Here is a 23755-nt window from a genome sequence, read left to right as displayed (position 1 = left end):
CCCCAATGTTGCCAGTTTAGTAAGTATTCTGCGTTCCCAGGAGGCATGAAATGAATCTTGTAATGTGAGAAATACTAAACTACCATGGGAGTGATGGATTTTAATCCAGTAAAAAATCGTAAGTATCCAATATCTAGCCTCCACCTTCACTAGACCCGTCTCCAGTCTCAATCTGGCATTAGAGACACAACGGGGGGTCGAAAGTACAGCTCTAAGAAATTTAGATTGAATTCTTTCCACCTGCTGAAAACTAGATAAAGGCCAGCAGTGTTCTCTCTAACAGAGATTCCCAGATGTTGTTGACTACAACTCCCAGAATCCTCCCTGCAATGGCTTTTGCTTGGTGATTATGGGAGTTGTAGTCAACAACTCAACAACATCTGGGAATCTCTGTTAGAGGAAACACTGTCCGTGAGAGCCAGGAGCAATTTTGCACCGAGCACACAACCGCGACTTCTGCCCTTCCGCAGATAATCATACATGCAAAATTCTGTGCAATAGACTGGGAAGCACCCCTTCCCTTCCTGACATTCTACCTTCATAACTGGCTTTAATGGCTAGAATATGTATAGTTTGTATACTTGAAAGCTAGGTGTTAGCTGCAGTTGTCAGCTAATTAATGGTTTTAAGCTCTGCCTTCCAAGATTACAAAAGTGGGGTATTACCTTCTCCTCATGCTGGGTGTCTCCTTTGTGATAAAGGGGCCTCTGCTTGAGCACCTCCCTATACATCTCTCTGCTAAACTCCATGCAAAACTCCTTTGATATCTGTTAGCAAACTCCTGTTCACAAAGCACTGGGTTTCAAAGCTCCCCTAGTCTGAGCCTTGCCTTCTCAAGAGCTGCTTCCAAACTGAGCCACCTCAGGTATATGGCCCCTCCCACAAACTGTGTGACTCATCTCCAGTTAATCCCTTCCTCACTGTCTCTCTAGGCACAACTGAAACTGCCTTGTCAAAAAACAAACTCCTAGGGAGCCAGAAATCAAACCTTAGCCCAAACTAGCCCAAACACCTTGACTAGCCCAAACACCTTGACCTTCCCCCCTTGTTTTCTTGTTACTTTCTTTCTTCTTTTCTATTATGCCCTTGTATGTCTTGGTTGCCCTCAAAGGTCTGGCAGTGATGACACCCTTGCCCTCACTGAGAACGCTGTTCAGTAATGAAAAGCATGCTATGTACTCAGATGTGCTGAGCTGGACCTTCTCAAAAACATCTGCTATTAGCTTTCTCTGCCTGTTAAACATGTGTATCCTCCCAAGTTTGAAATATCCAAGGGATGGAGTTTGTGTAGAGGAAGGTAATTTTATAGTATCTTGAATGAGATCAGTTCCATAATCATTGCAAGATCAGAAGAGCAAGGTCCCTCTTTCTAGAACGGAGGTCATATAAAAGATGTTCACTTGAAAATACATTGAAGGTAATGTTCACAGTTGCCATAGGGCGCAGAAGGCATAGCTTTACTGCTACTGTTTTCAGTAACTCATAGACATTTAGTTAGTTAGTTAAATTAATTTGTATACCGCCCACTACCAAAGTCTCTAGGCAATTTACAGCATAAAACAAACCAAAAATAAGCCAAGAATTTAACAGTTAAGACATATAAAAACCAGATTAAGATATTATTTAAAGCCATATTTATTTAATAAATTTGACATGTGGGCTTCTAATTATTATTCATAGATTTAGCTGTGAATCCTCAAAGCTGGGCTTCGTAGCCAATGCTTGTTCCTAATAACCAGGGAGGCTCCGTGTTCTTGCTCCACAGCAGCAAGTTAGGTCTTCCTTTTTGCACGTGGTACCCAGTGAGGGAGTTTTACATGGGAGGAATGGCAGATAGGGTGTGTGTGTTACAGTCCCACCCTTCCAGTCTCATGACACTGATGCAGCAGCAGGAAGGAGCCATTTTGAACACGGTACCCTCTGCCTCTTTGTGCTAACCACGGCTTTTAAATGGTATGTATACATTTTTCAAATATGGTATGTCCCAACTCCTAATCGGAGAGCTTCCCAAATATAAACCTGCACAGAATTTGAAGCTGCACATTCAGCTGACAAATTACAGTTCAGCAACATTAAATCTTATTCAGATCTACTGAGAAAAGGTGGAACTTATTGTGGACGGGGAGAGGGTTTGCCAAAGGTGGGGTGCTGTGCCATGGCCACGAAAGCTCTGTTTCTTCTTGCTGCCTGCCGCACTGCAGAAAATTGGAAACTTCCGAAGAAGATCTCAGTAGTTAGGCAGGTTTGTGTGGAAGGAGGTGATTCTTCGAACTGATTTGGTTAACTTATTCTTGTAAAGAACTTCTTGTTGCACCAGTGACGGTGTATTCGAGAGGCTGCCCCTGCCACCCACCCGAATGAATCTGTCGGTGCCACGGTTTCTGGTTCCCTTTAGCTGACCAAGTATAAAGTCTGTGCAACAACCTTGTTTTGTTTTTCTCTGTCTAAGGTTCTCCGCGGAGGAGCCAGTCAGCGCCCTTTGACACCAAATCAGAACCAACAGGGCCAACAAACTGATCCTCTGGTAGCTGCGGCAGCAGTAAACTCGGCTCTTGCTTTTGGGCAAGGACTGGCGGCAGGGATGCCAGGTAAGAGCTCTGGTGGCTGCAGCAGATCTCCCTCCACCATTCCCACAGGAGTAGGTTATTCCCAGTACTGTCACATAGCCTGGTTTCTGCTGGAATTGCGCATGCCGGCTCTGTGCTCAGATAGTGGTTTTGTGCTTGCAGAAAGAGCTCTGGGTAGTAAAGTTTTTTGGGACTGCCTGTATAAGGTGACTTTTGGTTTAAAATTGAATCACTTGGTATTGTCAGTGGAGTGAGTGTATGTTTTCCGATATATTGTTCAAATACACATTTAATTAAGTGTGCAGAGTGTGTTTGAATGTAATGGTGTAAGGCAGAGGTTCCCAACCTTTTAGAACACGTTTTGTTGCAAACCTTTAGTCTAGGTGCGGGAGAGGGAGAAATGGTGTGCGTGCGCACATGCACACACAAACGTAAATGTTACAATTAGGAGACAGGATGAGTTGTTCGTTGATTGGGTTGAACCCCATTTGGTCGTTTGAGTGATCAGTCATCTGCCAATCAGTGGACATGGACGTTCCATCACATAGAGAACCGTATCTGCCCAACAGCTGTTTCCAGAGCGTGCAGTGGGGTGGGACAGGGCAGTTATATAGCTAAGAAGGATGGACTAAAACAGAAAGGAACATGGGAAAGAAAAAGCCTCTTCTACTGTTGATTCCAACCAACACCTGTTCACAAATTCTTGTCCTGCTTGCAGGTCATAAGAGATCCTATCTGTGAATACGTTGAAGAAATTCTGTGGGGTAAAGACACAAATGTCGTAAATGTAAACAGTGCCACCAAGAGATGTTAGGCCTGGTTGTCGGAATGAAGCGACATTAAAGCAGTGTGTTCTTACGTTTATAGCAACCAGTTAATATGCAGTTCTGTTTGAAAAGAATGCCTATAATTTTTTTTAAATTTAAATTGCTTCTTTTTGTGGTGCTTTAAATTGTGGGTTTAAATTGCCTTGATTTAAAGAAATCCACCCGGCAAGCAACTCAGATGTGCTTATTCCATTTAGAGTATGAGGAGATAAGCTAGAATGATCCTTCTAATATTCCAAGCCTAGTACAATCTCCGCCTCAAAAGAGACAGATCTCAGCTAAAGTGCAAGTTGCAGGTGAAGTGTATAATGTAGATACCCGAAAGCAGACTAAATGGCGCTCAGTGGTAGTTTGAAGCTCTTTAGGGTGGTTCTTTCCAGGTAACCTGCTAAGTCAGGAGCGTCATAGCTTTTGATGGTGAACTCTCTCTTGGTAAGAGCACTTACTTTTTATTTAAGCACACTTATGTCTCCCCCAAGACACTCCATGGCAGACTCCGATCCTGGCAGCTTACAAGGCCAGACTTGTTCAGCCTCCCCAGCAGAATGACATCAGAATTGCCATTGAGTCTATTCTCTTAGGAGGGGAAAACATAGTATCTTCCTGTGGGTGTGTCAGAGGGAATGATAGAAAAGGGTATTTTAGGTCAGTTTTTGTCCTGAACTGACTCCAAAAGCAGGCCAAGAAAGATCTACCTGCAGAAACCAGATTTTTTGAAGGCTGTACTCCCCTTCAAGTCTGTTACACTGCAGCATGACAAGTTGGACCTGGATGTGAGGTGGCTTACCTGTGTGAGCCAAGAATCAAACAATACCTCTTTTCATTGACCAAGATGGAAGAAGCATTTGTCTCACGGGCCAGGAGCGTTTTCCTCATAATGGGGCAAAAACAAAACAAAACAAAAACCCTGCTGGGAAAATATACTACCAAGTCAAGAGGAGACCTTGAGAATGCTGTAAGACCTCGGCATTTGTCCTCTGTGTTGTTGGACTCCTGGCCAACAGTGGCTGAATCCTGGATGCTCTGCTGAAGTCACCAAGTGGTTCACACATTCATTCCTGGGCCTGTTTGTATCCTCAAGAAAGTAGACAGCAGGCTGAAGTTTGCTAAGGACACAGGAGCAATGAACTTACCCTGTCCTAACAGTCTTCTCTACACTTTCCCTCCCTTTCCCCTTCTGCTAAGAGGCAGACAGTTTTGTGAGAGGTGATGGATGTGATTGAACTAGATCAAAGAACCACGGACTTGGTTTCATTGTTCGTGGTTCTTTGCTCTGCTCCCAGATTAGCCAGGATTTTTATAGGAATTTTACCATGTTGTGATAAGGTTTTGGATTTTTATATACAGGAGATTTTATATATTCTGTAAGTGTAATCTACACAAAGTGACGTTGCCTTGTCAATGACTTATTGAAGTCAGGGAGGAGAGCTGGTCTTGTGGTAGAAAGCATGCATTGTCCCCTCTGCTAAGCAAAGTCCGCCCTGGTTGCATTTGAATGGGAGACTACATATGTAAACACTGTAAGATATTCCCCTTTAGGGGATGGGCTGCTTTGGGAAGAGCATCTGCATGCTTGCATACAGAAGGTTCCAAGTTTCTTCCCTGGCACCATCTCCAAGATAGGGTTGAGAGAGTCTTTTGCCTGCAACCTTGGGGAAGCCACTGCCAGTGTAGATGATGCTAAGCTAGATGGACCAATGGTCTGACTCAGTAGAAGGCAGCTTCCTATGTTCTTAATGATAGACCTCACCTACTAGTATATTTATATCGAAAAGGAGTTGGGTGGGGGGATATTAGGAAGAGAGAAGCACAATGCACATTGGCTGGCATAACTGCATGCTTGATTTCCCTGTTTCCGTAGGCTATCCAGTGCTCGCCCCTGCAGCTTACTATGACCAAACAGGTGCTCTTGTGGTGAACACGGGGGCCAGGAATGGCCTCGGAGCCCCGGTACGACTGGTAGCCCCTGCTCCCGTCATCATCAGCTCCTCAGCAGCACAAGCAGGCAAGTCTTGCTCAAGCCGTCAAAGAGTCACAGTGATGCTCTGAATGGCGATAGTCTTCTGGGTCCCATGCTTTGGAATGCAAGGTTTCCTAGCCAGGGTTAGTGGACGGGCAGAGCTGTGGGATCTCGGAGTACAGGTGACATTGTGGTGTTGGGGGGACGGATTCAGACACTTGGGGATCAAGCGGGGGTTGGGTGCTCTTTGCAGATGGTACAAGCTCTGCTTAACCACAGTGGAACTAGACAGTAGGTGCTGAAAATCACAAAGAGGCCAATCACACAATCAAAAACTGTGTTCTACCCTGGTTTGGGAGCTGCGTGTGCTCCCAATTTCCTTTCCGGTTGTGTGGAAGCAAGGGAGGAGGAAGACCTGTGTAGAAGTGATTGTGTGGAAGCAAGGGAGGAGGAAATCCAGGGTGGCATGCCATAATCACAACAGGGTAGACGTTGCCCACTAGCATTGATAAGAACAGATCAAAAAGGTTGTAGGGATCCCTGGGGAAATATATTTTCAGCCTAAATACCTGAAGGACCGCCTGTTCCCAAAGGTTGCTGCCTGCTTGACGAGGTCATGCGGGAGGGTGGGGGCACTCTGCTCTGGGTGCCCCCACAGTGAGGGAGGCTCGGCTGTCATGCAGATGGGACAGGGCCTTCTCAGTTGTTGCCCCCAGACTCTGGAATGCTCTCCAGAGTAGCCATCCGCTCCTCAGTCTCCATCACAGTTTTTAGAAAGTGTGTGAAATCTTTGACTTTTTACCCAGGCTTTTATATGATTTTCCTATTGCCGCTGCTTTTGTATCTTTTATGGTTATATTGTGCTTTTTAAAAAAATCGTTTATCAGATCTGTATTTTTCTATTCTAGCAAATATATTTGTTTATATTTATTTATTTATTTAGCTGGCTAGCATATTTTTATCCTGCCCAAAACGTATGTCTCTGGGTGTTTTACCACAGAAAAGTTAAAATGAGCCATTTTGGAAGGACGGTATACAAATCAAATCAAATCAAATCAAATCAATCAATAAATAAAATGACAACAAAAAGTAAAAACATTACAACAATTTAAAACCTTGAAACAATATTTTAAAACAATGTTAAAACTATTAAAACGGTACTTAATTAAAAGCCTGGGTGAACAGGTATGTCTTTAAAGATTTTTAAAAAATTGTCAGAGATGGAGGGGCTCTTCTTTCAGCAGGGAATGTGTCCCAACGCTTTGGGGCAGCAGCGGAGAAGGCCCGTCCCCGAGTAGCCACCAGACAAGCCGGTGGCAACTGCAGACGGACCACTGCAGACTTATTTGTTATTATTTATTCAATTTCTATACCGCCCTTCCAAAAATGGCTCAAGGAGGTTTACACAGAGAAATAATAAATAAATAAGATGGATCCCTGGCCCCAAAGGGCTCACAATCTAAAAGTAACACAAGATAGACACCAGCAACAGTCACTTAATTGTATAATTTTTGTAGTCTTGTTCTAACTTTTGTGCAGCCTACCTCGAGATTTTTTTTAATGAAAGGCGCTATAGAAATGTAACAATAAATAGAATAAATGCACTGAAAAGGGACATTCTCTTCTGTGAATGGCTTTCTTTCCCCCCGCCCCCAGCTGTCGCAGCTGCTGCTGCTTCAGCCAATGGCGCCGCTGGAGGGCTCGCAGGAACGACCAATGGACCCTTCCGCCCTCTCGGGACTCAGCAGCCTCAACCGCAGCAGCAGCCCACCAGCAACTTGGCCTCCAGCTCCTTCTACGGCAACAACTCCCTCACGAGCAATTCCCAGAGCAGCTCGCTCTTCTCTCAGGGCTCGGCCCAGCCTGCCAACACTTCCCTCGGCTTTGGCAGCAGCAGTTCACTTGGTGCTACACTGGGGTCCGCGCTGGGAGGCTTTGGGACGGCAGGTAGGACTGGCCAGTGGCTTTCCAGGCAGGCAGGTGTGCGTCGAGTATGGTTTGGCGGGTGGTATGTACGGTTTTGCCCTGGGAACGGAACTCTCCAGTTCTGCCATGGATACGTTTAGCAGGGTGCCTTGTCGGGCGGAGAGAGGCGGTATGGCATCTGTTCTTATGTAGAAGGCCAACAGGTTCTGCTTAGAAGAATCCAAGGGAATGAGTCGTGGTATGCAAGGACAAGGCACTGGAGTGGAATCGGGAATATTACTAGTTTAATGAAATAGATGTGATGTACAAGGATTCTTTCCCAGGTTCACTCCCTGGCAGCTTCTCCAGGTAGGGCTGGGCAAAACCCCTGCCTGAAACCTTGGAGAGCCTCTTCCAGTCAGTGTAGACCAGGGCTGCTCAACTTCGGCTCTCCTGCAGATGTTGGCCTACAGCTCCCATAATCCCTGGCTATTGGCCACTGTGGCTGGGGATTATGGGGGTTGTAGTCCAAAAACAGCTGGAGGGCCTAAGTTGAGCAGTCCTGGTGTAGACAATTCTGAGCAATATGGACCAATAGTATGGCTCGATAAAAGGCTGCTTCCTTTGTTCCTGGGTAAGCATCTGTCCACTTAATATCCATATGCACTTCCTTGTAATGTCTTCTTCATCACTGTCCTCCGTTTCCTCCCATTTCAGTTGCAAACTCGAACACAGGCAGCGGCTCTCGCCGAGACTCCCTCACAGGCAGCAGCGACCTGTATAAGAGGACATCTAGCAACTTGACTCCTATTGGACACAGTTTTTACAATGGCCTTGGATTCTCCTCTTCTCCGGGGCCCGTCGGCATGCCTTTGCCTAGTCAGGGACCTGGCCATTCTCAGACTCCACCACCATCCTTATCTTCTCATGGATCCTCTTCGAGTTTAAACATTGGTAAGGGTCATTATTCTTAACATCGTAGTGTGCAAATAGAGATCTCTGCCCTTGTGCTTGTGAGAGTCTGTGGGGAAATATTGTAATGCCATAATTCAAATCTATGGTGCAGCCCCATTTGGAATACTGTGTACATTTCTGGTCGCTATATCTCAAAAAGGATATTGTAGAACTGGGAAAAGTGCAGAAGAGGGCAGCCAAGATGACCAGGGGTCTGGAGCACCTTTACGAGGGAAAGCTGAAACGCACAGGGCTTTTCAGTTTAGAAAAAATGCCACTTAGGCAAGACGTGATAAGAGGTTTTTAAAATTATGCATGATGTAGAGAGTGGACTGAGAATTTTTTCTGCCTAACACCACAAGAACCAAGGATCCTCCTCTGAAATGGATGGCTAGGAAATTTAGGACCAGTAGCTAGGAAATTTGTAACCCTCTTTACACAGCATAAAACTAATTATGGAATTCTTTGCCATGGGATGTGGTGGTGGCCATCAGCTTGGATGGCTTTTAAAAGGACTTTGACAAATTCATGGGGGATAGGCCTGTCAAAGGCTGTAGGTTACCTCCAGGCTCAGAGGCTGGACACCTCTGAATCCCAGTTGCAAGGGAGCAACAGCAGGAAAGGGGAAATGCCTTCATCTCCTGTCTGTGGGCTTCCCAGAGGCACCTGGAGGGCCACTGTGGGAAACAGGATGCTAGACTAGATGGGCCTTGGGCCTGATCCAGCAAGGATCTTCTGTTCTTGTGCTCTTATGTTCCATAGCACTGGATACTGCAACCGTTTCAGTTTGACCCATTGTTTGTGCTTCCTCAATGGATAAAACACTCGGTTGGAGGTCAATACTGGCAGTATGAGCGTATGCTAATCAGGTTACATCGTGTTTTGCTTTCCCAGTTTCTATATTGGAGGCAATGGAACACTTCATGTAAGCACTTGTGAACACTTTATACATTTTGATAAGTTACTTGAGAGACTGGATGAGGGTGAATAAACAAACCTTTTACAAGATGGAGACACTAATTGTGGGTGTTGCTTGAGATCTGGGGGAATTGTTGGTTCTAGCTGCAAGGGCTTCTTTAACAACTAGGCCTGGGGTGGGCAGGCTGCAGGTTTGTAGGATCTACTTATTTTTTTACTACTACTGATGTCCAACAATTGGAGGCAGAAAGCCAGGCACCAGGGATAGAGCCACTTAACTGTTCTACCTGATGAGCTTTTTAAGATAAAACCTTCCGAAAGTGGTGAACAATAATGTGACAGAAACAAGGAGTCCGATATATGAAAGAAAAAGATACAGCTTATGAAAGCAAGACAAATTAGCCTCATCCAGGTGTGATAAAATGGCTTTGCTGTAACTGTGTGCAGTGCGCCGAAGGGGAAGGAAATCCCGCCCTTGCCGCATCAGTCAGCAGTGCGCCCACTATTCCTGCTTACAGCGGGGCTGGGCTGAAGAGGGAAAAGCCAAATACATGATGGTGGGCACTTCCATGATTGCGAGACTGGACCGATTCAGTCTTGCCTTCACGCCTTGGGCTTTCCCCTCTCCAGCCAAGCCCCGCTGTAGGCATGGGCAGTGGGATGTGGGGGTGGGACTTCCTCCGCCACTGCAGGGGCGGGACTTCCTCCCCCTTCGCCCAGCTGTACTACAGCGGGGCGATTTTATAACCTCTGAATGAGGCTACCGTCTCACAACCTCGATCCTTTCTTAGCAGTTCAAGTAAGCTTTTAAAAAACATTTTTTAAAAAATAATATATATATAATCCTCTCCTCACAGGCGGACTTACAAATGGAAGTGGCCGTTACATCTCTGCCGCTCCAGGAGCGGAAGCCAAGTACCGCAGCGCCAGCAGTGCCTCCAGCCTCTTCAGCCCCAGCAGTACGCTTTTCCCTTCCTCCCGCTTGCGTTATGGGATGTCCGACGTCATGCCCTCCGGCCGCAGCAGGCTGCTCGAGGACTTCCGTAATAACCGGTACCCAAATCTGCAGCTGAGGGAGATTGCTGGGCACATCATGGAGTTCTCCCAGGATCAGCATGGGTCCAGGTCAGTAGAGAAGGGCCCCAGAGTTGCCCTCCTGAGTCGATGCTCGCCAGTCAAGTTGAGAAATACCAATTGCAGGAGAGTGAATCCCTAAATACACAAAGCAGGAACACATCAGCATTAAGTACCACTTGCACAAAGTAACCGTTGTCCACATGAAATAGAAAGGTTTGCCAGATTCAATGCACTTGGGCACTGCCTTTAACTGAAAGTCCATCCCTGAGCAAAGAGACCCCTTTGAAAGTGGTGGTTCTCTTACTTTTAGCAAGGTGGTGATTCTCTTATTTTTAGCAAGGAGAGAGCAACTGGCCCTATCCAGCCCCAGCACAGCATCCCTCTAGTGGCCGTTGCTGGTGTCTACCTTATGTTTCTTGTTAGACAACAAGCCTTTGGGGGATAGGGAAACCATCTTACTTTCTTTCTTTCTTTCTTTCTGTGTAAACTGCTTTGGGAACTTTGCTTGAAAAGCAATATATAAATTCTTAGTAGTAATCCCTGAGATCTCTCTAGATGGGGCTGAGGAAGGACCCCCCCCCCGGTGTACTAGAATTTGGATGCGTTAAATCAGTAGGGAGTTGATATGCAGGGGGCAGGCGGGTGCAGTCAGGCTATAGCAAGGCTGCACAACGGCCCTCACGCAGATGTTGGACTACAGATCCCATCATCCCTGACTGTTGGCCACTGTGACTGGGGATGATGGGAGTTGTAGTCCAAACCCCACTGGAGGGTTGAAGTGCAGCCCTGGGCTCTTGGACGGCTTTCAGGTTTGCAACCAGTTTTCAGAAAACACTTGAAGCAGCTGGCTGATCCAAGTAAGCCTGGAACTAGTTTCCCAAGGCCAAGGGAAAAATTAAAGATAACGTCGTAGTATTCGTGCTGTCCCAAGCAGTGTGGCCTTCTGTGGCTGATGTGTTGTAATTTTATCGATGCCCAAGGTGTCAAGATGGTGTTCAAGTTCTTTTGGTACTGAACCAAGGGCACTGATCAAGTGTAGTTTTTTATTATAATAATAATAAAGAATATAAACTGAGAGGGTTTTCAGAAGCAAGTTGATACATGGCATTAGGGGGATAGGTATTCAAAGAAAAAACAATCAAGGATCCCCCTGGACTAATCTTCTCTCCAATTTTTTCCATCGGTATGCAGAATGAGTTTTGTTCTGGGTGGCAGTGTGCACATGTGCATTCAGAATAGGGCCTTCCTGATTCAGCCTAAGCAGGATCTAAAACTGAGTGGACATCAAAAACTGTGTGAGCGTGAACACATGTGCACGCCTTAGAGTGAACACTGCCCTGGACATGTGCAGTTCAGTCCTCAAGCTGTGCCTAAAGGCAGGCCTTTGGCACTTACCCTCTTTCCTTTTATTTGCAACATCTGCAGGTTTATCCAGCTCAAACTGGAACGTGCCACCCCAGCCGAACGGCAGCTTGTGTTCAATGAAATCCTGCAGGCAGCCTATCAGCTGATGGTTGACGTGTTTGGAAACTACGTCATCCAAAAGTTCTTTGAGGTGAGTCCTGTCCACCAAGCAAACTTCTATCTGTGCATCCAAAATCAAGAGGAAAATCTGGCTGCATCAGAGAGTGAGATGAGACAATTAAGTCCACTCCATAAGTCTGACTGAGAGACCAACTTTCATTTGTCTCTTCCCCTCAAAGCCTGGTTTCGTAGTGGCCCTTCCACCCAGTCATTATGACAAATTATGAAAAATGAATGTTGGTACCCAAGCATCTACTGATTCTCTGGCAAGTAGCAAGACACTCAGCACCACACAGAGCTCATCTTCTCCCAGAGGTCTCGTTTCCACTGCCATTTCTGAGACCGTGAGAAATCGTAGGAATCCATTCTGAGCAGTAAGAGAGGACTTCCACTGTTGCTTACCAACTGCATCTCCCTGTGCCAATGACAGGGAGGAGAGCTGGTCTTGTGGAATCAAGCGTGGATAGCCTCCTCTGTGAAACAGGGTCTGTCTTGGTTTGCATTTGGATGGGAGACTACATGTGAATGCTGTAATATAATCTTTAGGGGATGCGGCTACTGCTCAATGGAAGAGCAGAAGGTCCCAAGTTCCCTCCTTGACATCTCCAGGTAGGGCTGGGAGAGACTCCTGCCTCTGTAACCTTGGAGAGCCACTGCCAGCTTAACTTAGCCCCCCCCCCCCCCGAGCTGTTTTTGGACAACAGCTCCCATAATCCCCAGCCACAGTAGTCAATAGCTAGGGATTCCTGGGAGTTGTAGGCCAACATCTGCAGGAGGGCCAAAGTTGAGCAGCCTTGGTGTAGGTAATACCTAGCTAGATGGACCAGTGGTCTGACTCAGGTTAAGGCAGCTTCCTATGTGACACAAGACCCTCTGCCTGTGTGCCAGAAAACGATCTGAGAGAAGAGAAGGAACTGCTGGCAACCACAAATAATGGTTGGCTAGTGACTGACCCTAAATTTGTGGATCCCTGTTGGTATCTGAAATGTATTGTTTTCCTCTTCCCTCCTTGCCCCTGTTTTCTTTGCGATAGCAGTTTCTAGAAACACAGCCTGCAACCAAGTAGATTGAAAACCTGTGGGCAGTTTAATTTGTGTTCAGTACCTAGGAAGTGTTCAGTACTCTTAAAACGGTAAGCAATCATCCCTACTCTCGGATTCTAATTTCTGTATGCTATTATTATCGCCTCTAGTTTGGCAGCCTGGAACAAAAACTTGCCTTGGCAGAACGTATCCGTGGGCATGTTCTCTCCCTGGCTTTGCAAATGTACGGCTGCAGAGTGATTCAGAAAGCTCTCGAGTTTATCCCCCCAGACCAGCAGGTAATTGTAAGTTTCCATTTTAACTTTACTTCTTGATGTTGAATGTCGTCCTTGTGGTTTTTGAAGACGGAATGATATTGCTTTTGTCTCTGTGATTTCTTTTCTTTTCTTTTAGTTTATTGGTGCATCTGTTCTGTGGCATGTGTAAGTGTACAAATAGTAATGCCGCCTTGGGGAGACAAAGCTAGGGATGCATCATGGCGGAGTGGGGTTGTGGGGAGTGAATCCAAGGATTGCTGTTGGTTGCATTTTTAACATGAAGCGGTGGTGGTGTGGCAGAAGGCGACAGTTTTGTCCTGGGTGCTAAGCAGGGCAGTCTGGAAAGCGCTACTCCTTCCTTGAGTTGGGCCATAAGTTCTGGCCATAAGAGCCAGCGTGGTGTAGTGGTTAGAGTGCTGGACTAGGACCGGGGAGACCCGAGTTCAAATCCCCATTCAGCCATGATACTATCTGGGTGACTCTGAGCCAGTCATTTCTCTCTCAGCCTATCCTACCTCACAGGGTTGTTGTGAAAGAGAAACTTAAGTATGTAGCTCCTTGGAGGAAGAGCGGGATATAAAATGTAAAAAATAAAATAATAAAATAATAATAAATAAGTTGCAACATAATTCAGGGAGGAAGAGTGAATTCCTGGATCAGTCCTGTGAGGAAACCTGGTTGAAGGTAGCATCCTTTTAAGTGACCTTTTAAAAAGTCCTCCAGATTTTTCATGGCTCAGGACAGAGTTAATCAGTGCTAGGCCAGAGTGAGAAGGGACTTTAGCTGAGAGTGCTCAACTGTCCCTGTTGCTCTCCAGTTGAATGGACCCGTAGCAAGGCCTCTCCTTGTGACCTCTTACCAGGTGGACATATGAGGCGTTGGTTAGGTTCTTACTCTGCTTGCCAGCTGTGATTCTGGTGGTGCTTTCTCTCTCTCTTCCCCCCCTCCTTCCATAGAACGAGATGGTCCGGGAACTGGATGGCCACGTGTTGAAGTGTGTGAAAGACCAGAACGGCAACCATGTGGTGCAGAAGTGCATCGAATGTGTGCAGCCCCAATCCCTGCAGTTTATTATTGATGCATTTAAAGGGCAGGTAAGTGTGGGGGGGGGGGAAATATTACAGGTGGCCCTCATTATTTGTGGGGGTTCCGTTCTTGCCTATAACCACAAGTACGGAAACAGCAAATAAAGGAACCTTAGTCCTATGGGAATCTAGGAGTTAGCGTGCTCGCGCTCTCTCTCTCTCTCTCTCTCTCTCTCTCTCTCTCTCTCTCTCTCTCTCACACACACACACACACACACACACACACGCACACGCACACGCACACACACACACACACACAGCCAAAGAGGTGGGGAGAAATCAGAGTAGAAATGAACAGTGCCTTGTTTTTCAGGGCTCCAGAAATACCCCCGAAAACCCCCAAATTGGCCATATTTTTGGTGAATCTTTATCCCCCCCCCAAGGTTATTTTTAAAACAGAAAGAGCCTCCTAATGGCTCCGTGTTGTAAAATGGCAGCCAGAAGTGACACTGGAAGTCATTGCTGGCCACTTAGCAACCATGAATAGGCAGATTTTAGCCGGTTTTTGTATTGCAGATAAGGAGACTGGGTCTCTTAAGACCCGTCTGCGGGTGCTGGAGGGAATGAGGGCCACCTGTATACAAAACACTCAGTGGGAATGGGCTTTGCAGTTTGCCATAGCGCTCTAAAGAGAGGGATCTGCGGAAAGTACAGTATGCAGATCAGCACAGTGGGGAATGGCTCTCGCTTTGAAGGCGTCCCCCCCAAAAGTTCCCCCCCACTCAAACCACAGTGAAGATCACTGCAGTCGACCGCTCCGTTCCACAGCCTTTGGATGCCGACAGTAGCCAGCAGCCATCACACCCGAGATGTCCTGTGTCCTATTGAGTGTGTGGCCAGTTTGTTTTTGAAATTCAGTGCAAAATCTCCCTCTGTATGAATTCAGGTGTTTGCCTTGTCTACCCATCCGTACGGCTGTCGTGTCATTCAGAGGATCCTTGAGCATTGTCTACCTGAGCAGACCCTTCCCATCTTGGAGGAGCTTCACCAACACACGGAGCAACTGGTGCAGGTCAGTGTTTGGGGAGGTTGGGGCAAAGGGGCTGCCCAAGAGGGGATGCCTGCCCCTGAATGACAACGGACAGCAACAATGATGGATCTTTATATACCGCTTTTCAACCAAAGTTTCCAAAGCAGCTTACAGAAAGAAATAAAAATAAATAAAGATGGCGCCTCGTCCCCAAAGGGCTCGCAGTCGAAAAAGAAACATAAGATAGGCAACAGCCACTGGAGGGATGCTGTGCTGGGGATGGATAGGGCCGGTTGCTCTCTCCCTGCTCAGTGAAAAGAATCGCCACTTTTAAAAGGTTCCTCTTTGCTCAGTTAGCAGGGGTAACTGCGCTCAGTTAGCCGCTAGTAAGAGTTTTCAAGGGACCAAGACATTTTTTCAGATGCTTCTCTTTCCCTGAATAGTGGTGCAGAGAGCAGAGAAGCAACATCTGGTATGTTCAGAGGATATTGTTCTTATTCGTTCTTTTCGTAAGCTGTAGAAAGGCAAGTTACAAATGGTTTAAATAAATAAAAACAATCAAATGAATAATGTAGTAGTAGTAAATAAATAAATAATAATAATTAATAATAATAATTTGTAATTGGCTGATGGAGATTTCTGTGGACCCTATGGTGTTGAGGTGCTTAACACCATAGGGGCCACAGAAATCACCATCAGCCAATTACAAAAGGCAACTTTACTGGGAACAGCCTATATTCTGTGGCGATATCTATAATAACAACAAGAACAATATTGATAAAGCCATCCCAGGTCCTTGGGAAGGACTCGATGTCTGGATAAAACACACCAGTCAGTAACACCTGTCTGACTGTGTAATCAAGAAATGATAAATAAATATTTAATAATGTGAATTTGTTATGGTCCAAGACCAGGGCACAAAGGAAAAACAACCACCAGAAATACAATATACTAATCTAATATTCAATACACACTTTCTGTGCTATCTCGAATTCTGCATGATAACACCTACACGCTCCCTAAAGTCAGTGGGAAAATTTAACCATCTGTACCCTCCCTGGTGGTACAGACTATAGTGCAGAATTTCGTAACTTTGCCAGTTATGTCAATATTAGTATCTGATGAGAGTCGTAGAAATTATCTGACCTGCTTGGGAAAACTTATTAAAATTAGAGTAATAACAAGAACAAGCTGCCTAATGGTGCAGTGAGGAAATGACTTGACTAGCAAGCCAGAGGTTGCCGGTTCAAATCCCCCCTGGTATGGGAAACACCTCTATCGGGCAGCAGCAATATAGGAAGATGCTGAAAGGCATCATCTCATACTACACGGGAGATGGCAATGGGAAACCCTTCCTGTATTCTACTAAACACCGCCACAGGGCTCTGTGGGCGCCAGGAGTCAACACTGATGCGACGGCACACTTTACTTTAATAACAAGAGCCTGAATAGCTCTGTAAAATAAACAGAAAAGCGGCACATGATCCAACATTTCGACCATACCCAATTGGCAAGGACAAAGACGTTCAGAGTAAGGCAATCACACAGATCTCCCCTCCGGTACAGCTGAAGGCAGAAATGGACAGGTTTCTAATACAGAAAGTTGTGGCATTGCTGATGTGCTCCTGCTGTCTGTCCAACAGGATCAATACGGGAATTACGTTATCCAACATGTACTTGAACATGGGCGACCTGAAGATAAAAGCAAAATTGTGGCAGAAATCAGAGGCAACGTGCTTGTACTGAGCCAGCATAAGTTCGCCAGGTATGGTGTTTTTCTTTTAAAATTTCTTTTTGAAATAATAAAAATAGCTATATACATGTGAACCATTGCATCACAAAACAAAAATCCATTCAAGCCTCACACGGCTGTAGTAAAAATAAAAAGAGTCAATTCTGTTGTAGAATTCACGAATCAGTTTGCTTCTGACCTCTGGCGTACTTGGGGTAGCGCGCATGGATTGTCTCCTTTGCTAAGCAGGGTCTGCCTTGGTTTGCTTTTGGATGGGAGACTACACGTGAGCACTGTAAGATAATATTCCCCTTAGGGGACGGGGCGATAGCTCCGTGAAAGAGTATCTGCATGGTTGCATACAAAAGGTCCCAGCTTCACTCTCTGGCATCTGCAAGTAGGATTCAGAAAGTGTCCTGCCTGAACTCTTAGAGAGCCTCTGTAGACATTACTGAGCTAGATGGACCAGTGGTCTGACTCTGTATAAGGCAGCTTCCTATGTTGATAGATGGTCAGTACAAGAGACCTGTGGGAGCAGGGAACACATGCTGCTTGAGCGCACCCTGCTGATCGCGTTAGGATGCTCATGCATGCAAAGTACAAGTGCCGACATGTCTACCTATTGTTTTCCCCCCTTTTTTGTTAGTTACTTTAGTTTTTAATTTAGAATGTAATTTTTAACGTCGTCTTGGTTTGCATGTTTTTGTGCACCGCCCGGAGTCTTCGGAGTGGGCGGTATATCAAATGTTTCTAATCAATCAATAAATAAAATGTGCATTCAGTTGCATTCCGGAGGTCTACCCTGCCACTGTTGTCAGAGCATAAAACCGGCCTGCCCTGCAGGGTTTTTTTGATCTGTGCTCCAGGAGTGGCAGAGAGGATGGCAGCATCTTGTGTTGAGACTTAGGAAAGGCTGCGAGAACTCGGGAAGTTGCCTTCTAGCGAGCCAGACCACTGGCCCATCTAGCTCCGTATTGTCGACCCAACGGGTATTGACTCTCCCGTGTTGGACTGGTCTCCTCCATCCCTACCTGGAGATGCCAGGGATTGAACTTGGGACCTCCTGCATGCAAAGCAGGTGTTCTGCCAGTGAGCTGCAGCCCCTCTCCTTACCAAGCCTCTTCAAGTCAGGCTTGGCCCTGTGCTGCAGTTTCCTGAACTGTATACCCACAGCAAGGGAGAGAGGAACGTAAGAAAATCCCTGCTGGATCAGGTCCAAGGCCCGTCTAATCCTGCATTTTGTTTCCCACAGTGGCCCACCAGATGCTTCTGGGAAGCCCACAGGCAAGGGTTGAGGGCATGCCCTCTCCCCTTCTTCTACTCCCTTGCAACTGGTATTGAGAAGCATCTTGCCTCTGAGACTGGAGGTGGCCCACAGCCACCTGACTAGTAGCCAGTGATAGACCTGACCGTCATGGATTTGTCTAAACCAGTGTTCCCTCTTACAGGGGTTCTCAGATGTTATTCATTACAACTCCCAGCATTTGCAGCTGCAATGGCCTTTGGCTTATGGGATTATGGGAGTTGTAGTCAACAACATCTTGGAATTCCTGTTAGAGGGAGCACTGGTCTAAACCCCTCCTTAAAGCCATCCAGGCTGTTGGCTGTCACCACATCTTGTGGCAGGGAATTCCATAGGTTGGTTATATGTTATGTGGAAAAGTACTTCCTTTTGTCGGTCCTAAATTTCTTGGCAATCAGTTTCATGATTGTGCTGTCATTTGGCACTTGGCGTATACAGTGTTACACTTGGGATATACATTGGGAAATCCAGATCCGGGTTGGGAAGAGAAGCAGAATGGCTGTTTTGCACATTTGCACATGCTGCTCGCTTGAGATGTTGGGGAAGAAATAACCTGTGGCCCCTTCTGCCTTGCTTCAGCAACGTTGTGGAGAAATGCGTCACACACGCCTCCCGCAACGAGCGTGCCATGCTGATCGACGAAGTGTGTACTATGAACGACGGCCCTCACAGTGCCTTATACACCATGATGAAAGATCAGTACGCCAACTACGTGGTACAGAAGATGATTGACGTGGCGGAGCCGGCCCAAAGGAAGATTGTCATGCACAAGGTGAGCTGCTGTTCTTGATTTGCCAGTAGTAGGAGAGCGAGGTGGTATACAGGCAGAGCGTCTTGGCGTGTTTTTGCTTGTGCCAGTCAGGAGGAGGAGGAGGAGAAGCCCAGTTTGGCTAACCTGCCAGCACCATGTCTCCCAAAGTACCGGTCGTCGTTTGTGTGTTGCATGAAGACATTGGGAGTCACCAGAAGGGCAGATGTCTTTCCACACATTCAGGACAAAATAGGGGCAGCCACAGAGGAGGTGCCAGCCTTGCTGGTTGAAGTAAGGTTGGAGGAGAGCTGGTCTTGGGGTAGCAAGCATGAATTGTCCCCTTTGCCAAGCAGGGTCTGCCCTGGTTGTATTTGAATGGGAGACTACATGTGTGAGCGCTGTAAGATATTCCCCTTAGGGGCACTGTTCCCTCTAAGGCGTGCACACTCACAAGATCTGGGTAGTGGTTCCATCATTCAAAAGTAGTAGGTTCTGTGCCTGCGCAGATCAGCTGCGGGAAGAATTCGTTAGCTCCTCGCGACGCCGGCAACCGCCCGTTGCACGTGACTGCAGCACCCTCTAGCGGCGGTTGGGCGTCTCTGTATTCAGTTTCTTTCTGACTTATGAATGTATGGAACCACTACCAGATCATCTGTTACAGGTAAGCAACCTGGTTTTTTTTCTGATGTCCGCTCAGTTAATTTTAGATCCCGCTCAGGTTGAATCAGGATGGATTCGGAAGGCCCTATTCTGAATGCACGTGCGCACACAGTGCCTTGATGCTGCTGCCCAGAACAGAACTGAGTCTGCACAGAGATAGAAAAAAAATTAGAGGGACCTCTGCTTAGGGGAAGGGTAGAGCATCTGCATGTTTGCAGTCAGAAGGTTCCCAGTTCCCTCCCTGGGGTCTCCAAGATCAGGCCGAGAGAGACTCCTGCCTGTAACCTTGGAGAAGCCGCTACCCGTCTGTGTAGACAATACTAAGCCAGATGGACCAAGGTTCCGACTCAGTAGAAGGCAGCTTCCTATGTTCCTAAGTACCTGCCAAGCAGGGACAGGCCATGTGTGGCTCTCCAGATGTTGCTGAGCTCCAGCATCCATCTGCCTCCGCTGTAACGAATTGTGGCCGGGGGCCAAAGGAGTTGCCGTTCCACAACAGCTGGACAGCCACTCGTTGCCTCCCCCGGCTGTGAAGGCTGTCTTGCTTTGAGAAAATGCTGACAAACTAGAACAGTTCAGTTCATCATTCAGTTCAGTTTATTACGATCACTGACCAAATATCCAGACCCAGATGAAAAGGACATTAAAGGTGCTGTTACTTTTTAAAAACAAGCAGTCAAAGGGACAAAACACATCCCAGTACTAAGCATCTAGCAAAATATACCAGATGCGCAGCCTTTGCAAAATGGGCACTGGGCTCGTTCACACGATTGTTATGAGTGAGCTGTACACGCTCCCATTTTGTACTGGTGTGTGAGGAAAGCAGCACGGTGGACATCACTGTTCCCTCTAAGAGGGATTCCCTGATGTTGTGGACGACAGCTCCCAGAATCCCCAGCTGCACTGGCTTTTGCTTGGGGATTATGGGAGTTGTAGTCAACAACATTGGGGAATCCCTCTTAGCGGGGACACTGGTTGGCGTGAGAGGCCATGTTCCCTGTTCTAGGGAACACTGGTGGGAGAAGCATCCGTCTTGGAAAGAGGAGCCGGGTCGGATGGCATTGTCCAATCCAGCACTTTACTGAGGGGCAGGAGGAAACACTACCCGACCCTGCGCCTCTCTCTCCCAGTCACTTCCTCCCCCTCCGACCTTGCTGTTTCCCTTGCACACAGTCACAGAACTGAAGCGCGCACAGCTCCCGAACCAGGGTCAGACTTGCCCTACCTTAATTATCATACAACAAATATTTATATAGCGCTTTTCAACAAAAGTTTCCAAAGAGGGCGGTAAATAAATAAATAAATAAAAGGGCCCCCTGTCTCCAAAGGGCTCACAATCTGAAAAAGAAGCATTAGACAGCAGGCCGCCGCCACTGGAGGGATGCTGTGCTGGGGATGGATAGGGCCAGTTGCTCTCCCCCTGCTCAATTGGGAGAATCGCCACTTTCAAAAGGTGCCTCTGTGCTCAGTGAGCAGGGGATGCCGTTAATTATAATCGCGCGAACTGCCTTAATACATACTAAATGTGTGGTGGATACTTTATTGTTTAGTAAGAGGATAGTAATAAATGTCCATGATACAAAGTATCCATGGTTTTTAAAAGCGATGATGGGAGAGAGGACTACTTCAATAACAGCAGAACGTAAGGGGTAAAACTACACAGCAACAGAGGTTTCCAGAAATAAGCTTTTCATTTTTGTTGTTCATGCTTTCCAAGCCAAACTTAGTAGGCTTTAGATTACAGTACCTGAAGCTAATCAGAAAAAAGGAAGGGCGGGGGGTGGGGGGCAGGAATGGACGTATATGATTTTCTGAAGGAGTCGGCTTGGGAGTCTCTTACAGCAAGCATAAGGGAAGGGTCTTGTGGCTGCTCAGAGACTAACAGATGTATTGCGCGACAGAAGCTTGCATGGGTTATCTGACCAAGTGGACTCAAGACCATGAAAGCTCACACCGCAATAAATCTGTGAGATTTAAGGTGCCACAAGTGCCCTTATGTGATAGCGGACTCTCTCAGCTTATTAATCACAATTAACTTGATTGGAAGTTCCTAAGAATCGAACAGGCACAGAAGGTGTAGAAGTCAGATCTACTCCTATTTCCCTGAATCCAAGACGAGGTTTTCCCTCAGTCTTTTTGATATTAGAAATCAGGAGGTCGTCTTAAATTCAGAGTCCTGTTCCTTTTGAGTAAGTGCCGGTATAACCTGTATTTAACCTCACACTTTTTACGGGGGTCAACTTAAATCCCCACGGTATAAATGTTCAGTCTAAGTCAGTCATCATCAACTCCACTGTCCACGTTGAGTTTCAAACAATACAGTTTGAAAATGTGCCAGACATTTCTCTGTTTGGGAGTTCAAGGAGTGTGTGTGGCTCCTTGTGACCAGTGTTCTCTCGAATGTTTTTTCATCTGTGTGCGGAATGAGTTTTGTTCCAGGTGGCAGTATCAAAGTAGTGTGCGCACATGTGCATTCAGTCTGGCACCTTCCTGGCTAAACTTGAGCAGCATCTAAAATTAAGTGTGTGGACATCTCCTTTGTAGTCCACCTTCTTCTTGCGTGTAAAAGGAAATAAATCCAACAAAATTCTATTAAAAGCAAAACGTTTTGACATAGATACGTCATTATCAATGTTTGATGTTTAACGGTGTTTGAACCGGCATTCTTATATAGCAAAAGCTGAAACTCTCACAGCCACCTGAAGCTGATGAAAAGCACAGGGGAGAAGAGATAAGGATACTTTCCCAAGCTCAGCACTAACAAGGGAGGGGGAGGGAGAAGGAACAAGCTAAACAGTACACTCTTTAGAGGCCAATATATCTCAGAATGTCTTTCTCTTTGCCATTACCCCCTGGTTTCAGAATATCAGTGTACCATGGAAGAGAGCTGGTCTTGTGATAGCAAGCATGACCTGTCCCCTTAGCTAAGCAGGGTCCACCCTGGTTGCATATGAAAGGGAGACTTTTTTTTAACATTTTATATCCCGCTCTTCCTCCAAGGAGCCCAGAGTAGTGTACTACATACTTTAAGTTTCTCCTCACAACAACCCTGTGAAGTAGGTTAGGCTGAGAGAGAAGTGACTGGCCCAGAGTCACCCAGCAAGTCTCATGGCTGAATGGGGATTTGAACTCGGATCTCCCTGGTCCTAGTCCAGCACTCTAACCACTACACCACGCTGGCTCTCTATTAGACTAGAAATGTGAGCACTGTAAGATATTCCCCTTAAAGGATGGAGCCACTGTGGGAGGAGCAGAAGGTTCCACGTTCCCTCCCTGGCATCTGCAAGATAAGGCTGAGAGAGACTCCTGCCTGCAACCTTGGAGAAGCCGCTGCCAGTCTATGTAGACAATACTGAGCTAGATGGACCAATGTGGTCTGATTCAGTATATGGCAGCTTCCTATGTTCCTATGTAATCCTCTGATTTTTCTTGTAAGGGTGAAACATTCTGTCTCCATGATACACCCTTTTAAGTGGCATTGTTTTTCCTCTGTGCTTCTCTCTCATGTGTATTGACCAAGGTCTTTCTCTGTTAATATACTTTGTCTGCCAGATGTTCTTTAAACCTAGCCAATAAACATCAAAAAACATGTGTGTCCCTTAGAGCCAATGTGACCCATGGCTCTCGTGTCAGAAAAGGAGTGCCCTGTGTTGTCCAAAGAATCATTGGACTTTAGAGTTGGAAGGGAGCTTGGAGGCCTCCTCGTTCATCCCCCTGCTTAGTGCAGGAAACTGCTGCACCATCTCCAACAGATGGCCATCCAGCCTCCGTCTGAGAACCTCCAGCAATGGGAAGCCACTCACTACATGATGGGGACGGTTATGCTGTAGAACAGCACTTCGTGCTAATGTCTAGCCTAAATCTGCTTCCTTGTGATATTGATCCATTCCGGCCTCCGAAGCGGCAGAGAACAAGTTGGCTCCTCCTCTTCCTATGCGACAGCCCTTTGAACATAGCTATCATATGTCCCCGTCGTATGGGGAAACCTCCTTATCCGCGGATTCATTATCTGCAGTTTCACAGTCAGGAAAAGATACCCGACTTCAGCATATTTGGCCGGGTGCGGGGGGGGAGATTTTTTTTAAAAAACAAGTCCCGGAAATGACCGTGGAGGTAATTTCAGCCGCCATTTTATTTCTCGGAGCCTCGCAATGACTCAGTTTCAAAGAAAAACAAAAAACGGTGCTTTTCGGCCAATTTGGGGGCATTCTAGGACACAGTG

General features: G+C 46.5%; 1 protein-coding gene and 1 non-coding gene across 11 annotated transcripts in view; both read left to right on the top strand.

The window, feature by feature from the left end:
- PUM1 (pumilio RNA binding family member 1) overlaps positions 1-23755 on the top strand; it is a 93529-nt gene that overhangs the window by 67067 nt on the left and 2707 nt on the right. For 7 of the 10 annotated variants that reach the window (XM_053267692.1, XM_053267685.1, XM_053267684.1 and 4 more), the window contains 11 exons: positions 2450-2588; positions 5256-5399; positions 7011-7301; positions 7977-8213; positions 9989-10256; positions 11634-11763; positions 12925-13059; positions 13989-14126; positions 15004-15129; positions 16731-16852; positions 18702-18894. In XM_053267692.1, coding sequence (XP_053123667.1) covers positions 2450-2588; positions 5256-5399; positions 7011-7301; positions 7977-8213; positions 9989-10256; positions 11634-11763; positions 12925-13059; positions 13989-14126; positions 15004-15129; positions 16731-16852; positions 18702-18894 — 1923 coding nt within the window. The remainder of the gene's footprint in view (positions 1-2449; positions 2589-5255; positions 5400-7010; positions 7302-7976; positions 8214-9988; positions 10257-11633; positions 11764-12924; positions 13060-13988; positions 14127-15003; positions 15130-16730; positions 16853-18701; positions 18895-23755) is intronic. The other 3 variants (XM_053267690.1, XM_053267689.1, XM_053267686.1) reach the window with 1 other exon arrangement.
- On the top strand, positions 1113-1198 carry LOC128333424 (small nucleolar RNA SNORD103/SNORD85). Its single transcript, XR_008310939.1, has one exon. It is a non-coding gene; the product is annotated as a small nucleolar RNA SNORD103/SNORD85 (small nucleolar RNA).

The sequence above is a fragment of the Hemicordylus capensis genome, chromosome 7, assembly GCF_027244095.1.
Source record: "Hemicordylus capensis ecotype Gifberg chromosome 7, rHemCap1.1.pri, whole genome shotgun sequence".
NCBI lineage: Eukaryota > Metazoa > Chordata > Lepidosauria > Squamata > Cordylidae > Hemicordylus > Hemicordylus capensis.
This window is presented reverse-complemented; position numbering and strand designations above follow the sequence as displayed.